Here is an 11,002-nt window from a genome sequence, read left to right on the forward strand (position 1 = left end):
ATTCCTTGTTGCAGCACAGCTGAAATTACCAGCGCTCTTAGTGGTCATGGGAGAGAGAGGCATATGACCAGAATTTACTCCGTCGCCTTTTGTCATAACTTCTGATGTGCAGGGCGGGGAGGGGAGGGGAGGAGGGATGTAGTTACCACGCAAACAAGCCCGGAGACCGTCGGCTGAGGCGGCCGGGTCATTTGATTTGGTGGTAATTTCATTCATTTGTTGAAGGGCCAGTCCTCGTGTCCTGCAGCGAGGGGACGACAGAGGAGGACGAAAGGAAAGGAGACGCAAATGCAGAGAGAGAATCAGATTGAGGGATCAGATTAGCAGACGATTGTTAGAAACTGGCAACCTTACTAATGGATTAACAAGGCACTGCACTGATTATACTAATAGGTGTCAGCAGAAAGTCTTTGTTACAACCAAGTTACAATGTTTTATGATTTAACCAGTAGAAAGGGTTTTAATAAAGGACAAAACTGAAGTTGTTTTGGGGGGGAAATCATCCAGTGACCCATAGTAGAGTCTCAGATCAAGTCATTTTTGCCCATCACCTTGGTAACCAAGGTAACAGCTAGTGCAGCACCAGCTGGAAGCCCACACCACAAGACAAAATGAATTACCTATTAATTAAAGTTAAAAAAAAAAGTTTAGCACTGGAAAATGATTTGAATTTTATTCGTACATATTAGACGAGCTGGAGGATAAACAGTAAATATCTGTAGTGATTTAAAGGGCGGTTTCACATTTTTTTCCACTTGGACAATTTATTCTTTTTTTTTTTTAAATCTTTTACTCATAAAATACAGTAAAGACCAGTGTGGGGCTTTTGTTTTTGACTCAATTCTATTTGTTTTTGCAATTCCATCTTCCCCTGTTGTTGTGGGAATGAGACGCGATGATCGAATAACACATTTATCTCTGAAAATTAGTAAAAGAAAACTGTATAGTTTCTGGCCCTTTAAGTAGAAAGCAACAATTTGTGGGTTTGAACAATTTTTTACTGACAGAAAATAGAAAAAAAGAAGCTATATTGCTGTTAATAATATAGAAAATAATATAGATAAATATTGTTATTGATTACACCACAGATAACAAACTGCATTTTGTCTTTAAACTCAACTTTAGACACAGTTTAAAGTTCAAGCTCTCCTGCTGCGATTTCGCCGTAGTAATGAATGTTGTAGGCTAGAGTGTGATGAGAGTTCAGAGTGAAGAAGGAGAAGAAGAGACGGTGGAGATGAGGAGAAGCAGTGGGTAGGCTGCACGCCAGATGTGAAGCAGTGACTCACGGCAGGAATAGGCTTGATGACGTGAGCCACTATGCACGCTAAGCTCTGCATGCGTCTGTGTGTGTGTGTGTGTGTGTCTTTGTGAGAGTGTGTGTGTTTTTGCGAGTGTGTGTGTGTGTGTGTGCCGGGAGTTCCAGCCTTTCTTCCAAAACAACAAGCTCTACGCATGCACGATAATGTCTGACCAAGGCTCATTACTTCATGTTATGGCCTGGACACAAAACAAGGCCGGTCATAACAGAGAGTCAGAGTGTAAACGGTCACTTAAACGACACTTTGTTGAGTCTTGACGGTTTAAAACGGGCTAAAAAAAAACAACAACAACAACAACACAACACACACTTGTGTCCCGGCGCGGCTGCCGTTCCAGTAAAGCAGGACAGAAACTCTCTCTCTCTCTCTCTGTGTGTGTCACTTTCTGTGGTTTGCTCTGCAGACGTTCGCACAATATTCTAGCTCTTTTTGTTTGCACTGTTTTAATAACGCATCACTAGCTTCCTGCACAAAAAATTAGTTTTTCCACTGGGGGTGTCACTAAGCAACGCTCGAGTGCAGAATTAATGTGACAGTAAGAAGGAAAGATTAGTCTGTTTCCTCCCTTTGATTTTGCTGCTGCTGCTGCTGCTGCTGCTGTCGACGAGACACGTACCCAGGTGGAATGTGTGTGTTGGTACAACAGCGTTTCACAAAGGGCCCCACTGTTGTTGTAAAAGGAAATAAAGGCCCACTTGTACAGTAGGTTTGGAGATAAGCGCATCTGCAGCTTAATCCCTGTTCTGTTCGGGAAGGAGTAAACTTATTGACACCTATTGTGTGTCTTAAAATAACGACTGGCATTAGATTGTAAACAGACCTTAAAATCCGCCCTTTCTCTTCCGTGTCAGCTGTCGAGCCAAGCAAAAAAAAAAAAGAGGAGCACCTGTACAGGGGGATTTACACTGGGATGATAAAGCAGAACTGAGGAGTTTTTTCTTTTTTGTCGGGGTGGAAAGGGCAAACACAAATCTCTCTCTCTCTCTCTCTCAGTTTGTTTGTTTCTAACACTTCACTGTCTGTTTTCTGCCTCCTCTCCAGAACTCCATCAGACACAACCTGTCGCTGCACAGCCGCTTCATCCGCGTCCAGAACGAGGGCACGGGGAAGAGCTCGTGGTGGATGCTGAACCCCGAGGGCGGGAAGAGCGGCAAGTCCCCGCGCCGCAGAGCCGCCTCCATGGACAACAACAGCAAGTTCACCAAGAGCAGAGGACGAGCGGCGAAGAAAAAGGTAAACAAAGGAAGCAACGCGATCAACACCACAGACAGTTTTGTATGTGGGTCAAAATATAGATACGGTCATATATCGTCTTCTTTCCTCTTGCAATACGATCATTTGATATTTTAATTAACAAATGAAGGCGCTCTAAAGTAAACAGTCTCTGCCAGTTTTACTCACCGTCACTACTTCATGTCTCCACACGGTGGCGCTGCTCCAATAAATGAGGGGAACTTGGGCAGAAGTTACCTGGCTGAAGAAGAGGGAGTTTACAGCGAAAGCTACGTTAAGAGAGGCTCCATCCACGTTCAATACATAGACTTTATGCACTTTGTTCTCTATGATGTGAATAAATAGAGAAATCCTACATTTTGAACTTTTCTCAGACGTTTTGTTTGCTTCAGTTAGACAAATATCGGCATATACACGACAGTGTTTGTGTGTAGAGAATGATTCATTACCTACAGTATCTAGATGCATGGGCTATGATACGATTATGGCAAGATATTTTACATACAAAATACAATACAATTCTTTGCTAAATAACATTCATTTTCAAGAACCTTCTAATAGGTCGATTTTATAAAAGACCCAAAAAAATCCAATTTCTTTTTTTCATATTATGATAAAAAATACCTTCAAATAGGTCGATTTTATAAAAGACCCAAAAAATCTAATTTATTTTTTTCATATTATGATAAAAAATACCTTCAAATAGGTCGATTTTATAAAAGACCCAAAAAATCTAATTTCTTTTCTTCATATTATGATAAAAATAATTTTAAAACGACCTGCCTGATAATGTTTATGAAATTATAAATTTAAAGCAGACAAATGCCCATAACAGCATAAAAAACAGCATTTTAGATTAATCTATTTTCTCTTTTAATAATGTCGTAAGTGCGTCAGCCAAACAATTTTTACAAAAGTAAAAAAAAAGGCAGATTATGAAAAGCATATTAAATCTGTGTATGACGTGACATGTTGTGAGGATTTAACAACACAGCAGCTTAATTTAACGGATCCAAAACATCAAAAGACGGGTGATTGATCGCTTATGTTGCATTTAGATGAATAAAGTGCTCAGTGTTTTCATGTATTTGTATCTTTCACTTCTTCCACCGGTTGTTGGCTCTTTTAATTAGAGACAGAGATGAAGCCAAAGCGGAGGAGGGGTCCTGAAAGATTCATTACAATTAACAGTTAATTCAACTATTAACAGTGATTCTCTGTGTTTGATAATAACTAAATAATATGGATTTGTTTCGATCTTGTTTTCTGAAGAGCCACTCCTATTATCATATTGTGGTATTTCCCATGATTATTTTGTTGTGGATGTTTGAAGCATCACGCAGCCCTCTGCTGTATTCCAAGTCTAAAGCATGTGTGTCTCTCCCTGTCTCCCCACAGCTGTCCCTGCAGGGCGGCCCTGACGGAGGCGGCGACAGTCCGGGCTCTTACTCCAAATGGCCCGGCAGCCCTAATTCCCACAGCAATGACGACTTTGATGCGTGGAACAGCTTCAGGCCTCGGACGAGCTCCAACGCCAGCACTCTGAGCGGCCGCCTCTCGCCCTTCATGCCGGAGGACGACCTCGGGGAGGCAGACGTGCACATGGGCTACCCGGGAGCTCCTGGGAGCAAAATGACGGCCACGCTGCCCAGCCTGACGGAGATGACTGGCTCTCTGGGACACAGTACTGAGAACGTTATGGAGAACCTTCTGGACAACCTGAACTTGCTCTCACCTAATAACTCTCAGGTCGGCGGCGGGGCCACGACCCCCGGCTCCTCCCAGTCCTCCCCGTCTGCCATGATGCAGCCGAGCCCGGGCTACCCCACCTACAGCTCCCCCAGTATGGCCCCGCAGCCGCCGCAGGAGTATCGCAAGTGTGCATACGGCCAAGCGGGAATGAACAGCCTGTCGTCCATGCCGCTGCAGACTCTGCCAGAGAGTAAGCCCAGCTTTGTGCCCATGGGTCAGTACAGCTGCCCCGCAGGTCTCCTGAAGGAGCTGCTAACATCAGACTCTGACCAGCACAGCGAGCTGATGCCGTCAGTGGACACCGTGGTGTCTCAGTCCAGCGGCGGCTGCATGCTGCCACCGTACAGCAGCAGTCAGCATGCGGCCAAACTCATGGCCGGAGGGAACAGTCACCTGCACTCGCTCCCTCACTCTCATCCGCACGGCATGCACAGCCAGGCCAAGAACGGCCGTTTGCATATGTCCTTAAACCACAGCGGGGGCTCAGCGCGTTTGCCTGCCACCAAAGGCCCCATGCAGATGCCGTACGGCCTCCCCGGACACCTGGGCGGGATAGGGATGCCCGGAGGCTACTGTCCCCTCAACACAAACGGATACGGTCGACCGGGTCCGCCGCCGCTGTCGCACTCAGAGAAGCTGCCCAGCGACCTGGACGACATGTCCATCGAGAAGTTTGAGTTTGACATGGAGACGGTCCTCCATGACACGCTGATGGACGGGGACTCGCTGGACTTCAACTTTGAGCCAATGGTGACCCAGCAAAGTTTCCCTCACGGGGTAAAGACCACCACACACAGCTGGGTGTCCGGGTAGACAAACTGTGGACAGAAAAACGAAAGTTCACCTGAACTTCTGGACTGTGGTTGTTGTTGCTGTTTTGGTCAAAAAACAAAATGTGACATTTCAATTTCATCTCAGATTAATCATCATCTGCACTTCAAAAGAGACTCGTCTGTAGACCGAGACCAGCTGAAGACACGGAGACAATGACATCATCAATCAGTTCATTTTGAAAATATCAAACCTTAAAAGGTCCAGTGTGTAAGAATTAGTGACATCTAATGGCGACGCGGCAGATCGCAACACATGGTTCAAAATGTATTGCAATCAGGGAACTACGGTGGCCTTCACAGCCCAAAAGAATGTAAACACCTCCTTCTTTGTTGGTTTTTTACGCTGACGTTGGCCGTTCTTCATTTGCGTAGCAACCACAGACCGTTTATAACAAGTAGTCTTCTGGTTTGCAGGGAAGTCACAATTTACTGAGTAGCCACCAGGGGGCGATAACCATGGTTAATAGCCTACTGCTAACTTGATTCATAACATCAGCAAACTTTCAGCGCATGATTGACAGCTCGTATTGTTCAGTACGTACCGAGTTTTTAACACATTTTACAACTGGAAAAGACTACGCCCACTTTTTATATACGGTCTATGGTCGTAAACTTTCACTTCACATGTCCTTTCAGGCTGCCGTAGAAACAGCCTCTGTAAAGCAAGACCCATTGCCTGCAGGACTTCTAAAAGTACTCATATTTTTAAAGCAGTAACTCATTCTTAAATCACATTTCTGCCTCCTAACTGTTTCACACTGGACCTTTAAGTTAAAAACAAATAAAAAAAAGTGCCAAACATTTTTGCCTTAACCTAAGAGCCAAACGGAAGCACACACCTCTCTCTGGTTTACTCACCAAGGCTGGAAATATTACACTGCCAACATCATCAGCAGCAGCAGCAGCAGCAGCAGCAGCAGCAGCAGCAGCAGCAGCAGCAGCAGCACAATCTGTGGAGGTCGCACAGACTCACACCACGCCGTTTACTGTTCCCACAATCAACCTTTCTTTGTACGTGCGTTGTCGTGATAATTGAGCTCCACTACGGACAAGTTATGAAGGTAACGTGGCTCATGGACAGATTTCAAGGGATTCTCGGACGATGTTACATGGAAAAAAAAAACAAAACAAAGAAAACTCACTTTGTCATTGCCTGAATGTACATATATATATACATATATATATATATAAATATAAATACAAAGTCATGGTATAGTTTGTAAAATCAGGTCGGTAGTGTATTTTTTAAAGACTGTAAATAGTGTTTACAGAATTGAAGCAAAAATTTGAGGCAGCAGCAGGAGCAGGAGCAGGAGCGAGCTAGTTCACAGACGCAGAGAAAAACTGGAGCAGATTCCGTCAGACTCGGCGAATCCTTCTCAATCAGGCTGTAAAATCTGATCTCTTGTATGTAATATATATATATATACATATACATGTATATATATATACATATATATTAAGAATGTATATTAAAAACGATGCAGTAGGTGTTTTTACTACTAGATTTTATTTTGACGCCTAAATTATTTGGAGGTGACGATAGATTATTGTTATTATTACGCCGGTGCTAAAACTGGCACTCGGACCTTAAAGAAGAGTCGTCTGTCACTCTGAACCTTAATACCACAGAGGCCTATTAATTGTGCCTAACTAGATATTGACTGCAGGCTTGAAGGTTGTTGTGTTGTTGTTTTTTAAATATATATATATATATATACATATGTATATATATATATATTGTTGATGACTATGGTCCAGAAGATACTCAAATCCTTGAAGAGAAGCACAGTGAATTCTTTATTTTTTTTCCACAAGAAGACTGTCGAGTGTTATTGTTAGGTCCCCCTGCCCCCCCCCGGCCCCCGGCCCCCCATCCCAACGCTTTGTGAATGTTGCGTGTCACGGCAGGTCGTAGAAAAAAAGAAGTAGAGCGAGAGAATTCTCAGTGCTACTGTTTTGTTTTCACTTGGAGATCTCGCTGAAGACACTTTGAGTTGTCGTCGTCCCACCGTGGTTCATTTTCCTCCTCATTTGTCGCCAAAAAAAAACTGATTTTAACGAGTTCAGCACGATTCCCTTCTGACGCCGGCTTCACCTCGCTCACCAAGACTCCACTTTCACTCTACCTCTGTTACCTGTCTTTGTAACGGTCACGTGTAAAAGGCTCCAAACGTCTTTTTTATTTTATCATACGTTTCTCCCTCCCCTGGAAAAAGGCGCTACGCTAAGTGTTAAGTATCTTATCTCGCTTGTACATTTGCATTTCCCCCTCACTCGCTTCTCCCGACACGTCGTCAGCCAGTCGGCGACTCATCTCATCGCAGGTGTACAACGTGAACATGAAGTCGACTTGGGTGTCGGTGGCTGAAAAAAGAAAAATACCAAATGGCTTAGAGCAGGAAAACTTACTAAAGACTGCCTTTTATTGCGTTTTATGGATTGATTTGTACAGAAACCACGTGTGTGTGTGTGTGTGTGTCAGGTCATGTGTCGTCAAGAACTGGGAGGGAGCGTGCAGTGGAATTCACCTCCAAACCAATCGCGGGGGAGAAAAGCTCTATCACACGCCTTTTGTGTTTTTGCCTGAAAAGACAACCTTGCATACTCGACAGCAGCAGCAGCAGCAGCAGCAGGAATAACACATGATCTGTCACTGCACTGACAAAAGGGTTTGAAGAAGAAAGAAAAAAAAGCCTGGGAGCGGGCAGGTTTACGAAGAATAACATGGAATTCTTAACATTTCAACAAAAGAGAAAAAAAAAAAGGCTCCGCAGAGAAGCCGATAAAGACGCTGCTGTTTGGCTCTGGTGCCAGGTGTTGCCTTCTTTTCTTACCCAAACATGCCATAATGTAATGTACTATAGCCAAAATTTGCCTTTTGAAGTTAAAAGTGATATATTTAGCATTTTTATCATGTGATATTTTCAAGAATTATAAATATATATATATATATATATATATATTTGTGCCGGTCACTTAAGTCAGGATAAACTGTAATGGATCCATGTAGTCAGTGTCACAGGGTTCATGCGATAAAGTAAACAAAAAAGAGCTGTACTAAGTAAATTATATCTCTACATTTAAAAAAAAAAAAAAAATAAATAAAATCTATGCATTGTATTCCTTAATTTTATGTTGCTGTTGTTATATTTTGTCTTTTTTTTCATTTTCAACTTATGACAGAGATATTTTATTGTAACATAGCGCTGTGAGATATTATGGTGTTGTCGTCGTTGTCAAAACTCTATGTTCCAGAATAGTTCTATGGTGGGGAATAATAATAAAAGAAAATAAAAAGAAAATAAATGAAGTTTATTTAGAAACTAGATGATGCAGTGATTGATAGGCTAAGCTTTTGTAAACTGACGATGTCGTACTTCTTGTATTTAGCTACCGTTTCTAGAAAATAGCATCGATTATTGAAAGAAAAAGGAAAAAAAAAAAGATCAGATATATTGCATTTTTAAAATGAAAAAAAAATACATATTTAGTCTGTCGGAGGAATTCCTGCTCGGAGAAAAAAAGCAGATTCTGGACCAATTTTTTTGTAATTTTATGAATGGAAACATATTGCACTTTTACTTACGTTTTTTTAATAAAGTGCTCCTCGTAACACGGGGAAGAAAAAAAAAACAACAATACATATTTTAAAATACAAAATCTGTTACATTTAACTTATGCAGGAATAATTTGGAATGATGCTGTGTGATTTGCAATCAATACAAATATGTAACTTGTTCAATATTAATGTATTAAGACCTGAATAAATGTACTTTCTGTGTTACAGCTGTGTCACGTCTGTCTTTCAGAGGGTGAAGAAGTGGATATTATGGTTAAGATAAAGCATATAGAACAGAAAATAACTTTTATAAACTAGAAAAATGTGTAAACGTATATACAGAGGCTATAAAAATCTGCAATGTAGAGCGTCTTACATGCTTTTTCAGCACAACCTATAGGCAATCTCATGAATTTATTATTTTTGTTTTTTTCCCCAATGATATAAACTCACCCAAGCAAAAGGTACTCAAAATGTTTTAAAATCAGATTGAATTTGTGAAATTTGGCTCATTTTTATGAACACATTAAAGCCTGAAGATGTGACCTGTAAACACACGCCCCCAGGACATCCATATAAGGAGTTGTTTATTTTTCCCGTGGCAATTTACCGAGGGTGCGTCGCTCAAGTAGGAGCAGAAACCTTAAATGTCATTACATATTTAAATTCAACGAAACAGCCAGTGGCAGAGGAGGATTTAAGTCAATATACAATAAGATAATATAAATATAGACTATAACAAAGGTAATAAGAAATATCTTTTAAGAGTAAAGGTCTGTACGGAGGAGTATAAGGGCCAAAAAATTGCATTAAACAATTCCTGAGATTAAAGTCCAAATTCTGAGATTAAATTCAGAATTCTGAGAAAAAAGAAAAAATCTTGAATTGAATTGAAACTTACATTAAAACATTAAACCTAGACATGTGTAGAACCTACACATAGTCAAGACAATCTTATCAAAAAAGTATTTGACAAACGAAAGAGAAACAATTTATAAATGTAACCATGTTTCTGTGGAAGAGATTAAAGTATGAAGTTCAGGATTAAATCTGTTGATACAAGGAGTGAGATCTTAGACTGTATTTATGAACACAGAGTGGGCAACTTGATTCAAATGTAAATATGGAGGAAAAACTGTGCTGACGAGATAAAGTAGCTAAAGAATTAAGGGCTGTAGTTGCTTTTCTAGTCGTAACAATCACTCAAAGTGTCGTCAAGTTGTCGTCAGTCACTCCAATTCATATGCTTTCATCTAATCTACACACAGAACTCTTTCTTTCTTCCATATTACCAGAGGTAACATGGTGTCAGTAGATAGAACCCCCGCGACATTGGACCACAACAACCCTGACTCCAGAATAGTCCGATTATTTCTGTCCATGTACATGTATCCCGCTCTAATCTGATTGTGTCTCCCTGCAGTTGTGTCCTCACACCGTCTTTGACCCATTTCTGTCTCAGCTAATAAGACAGCTGACAGTTCCAGTAGCAGTGATTCCCAAAGACTGGGTCGGGGCCCCTCGCATTTTTTTGAGGTCCCTGAAGACAACTTTGCAGGACTTTTCCCAAAAGTAAATAAAAATGTATGTATGTGTAAATGTTTGAAATACTATGCATAAAACCAAGTATATGTTTTCTTACAGATGTGGCTGTAAATGAGCTCTTTATCACAGTTCATTTTATGATTTGGTTGACGTTAATAGTTTGGGGAGACACTGGCGTGGATGCAAATACAAATACACGGAAGGTAAAACGTGCTGTGAAAACATTAAATCTGTATTGAATCCTGTACATTCAAGGTCTACGATCTTGTGTCCTACGTTTGTCAAAGAAACTATATTTGTTCCAAAATTCAAGCACATGCATTCTGCCTCTGTGCTTAAAACCTGTGAGGATAAAGGATCACAGAAGAGGAGATTTAATCCATGTGCACACGCTTGTATTGTTGTATTACAAAGAAAAAAAAGAAGAAAAGTTGAACGTTCTCGGCTCGTGTGCTTAGACTCCCAGTTTCTGGCGTCTCATTTCTTCCCTATAATGATTCCTCCTGGCTTTTCCTTACAGCCACATTCCGCACCATACACCCCCTACCACTGAACTCAGTCACCCCAGACTGCAAACTGCAAAACTGCAAACTGCATACTGCACCGCCTCCCTGTCTTTGCCTCTGACTCGTACGTCCATGCATAATCTACACGCACGAGAAACAAAGCCACCGACACAAACTCTTTCTAAGAAAGGCTTCTCTGGAAGTTCCGCCTCTTCCTCCTCCAGTGACCGCCGATAATCGAATGTCGGG

General features: G+C 41.5%; 1 protein-coding gene across 1 annotated transcript in view; it reads left to right on the forward strand.

The window, feature by feature from the left end:
* The window catches only part of foxo1a (forkhead box O1 a), a 39,043-nt gene extending 30,116 nt beyond the window's left edge, over positions 1-8,927 (forward strand). The window contains exons 2-3 of the mRNA XM_058633972.1: positions 2,364-2,555; positions 3,954-8,927. Coding sequence (XP_058489955.1) covers positions 2,364-2,555; positions 3,954-5,120 — 1,359 coding nt within the window. The 3' untranslated portion in view covers positions 5,121-8,927. The remainder of the gene's footprint in view (positions 1-2,363; positions 2,556-3,953) is intronic.
* The last annotated feature ends 2,075 nt before the right edge of the window (positions 8,928-11,002 follow it).

Source organism: Solea solea, chromosome 7, assembly GCF_958295425.1.
Source record: "Solea solea chromosome 7, fSolSol10.1, whole genome shotgun sequence".
Lineage (NCBI taxonomy): Eukaryota > Metazoa > Chordata > Actinopteri > Pleuronectiformes > Soleidae > Solea > Solea solea.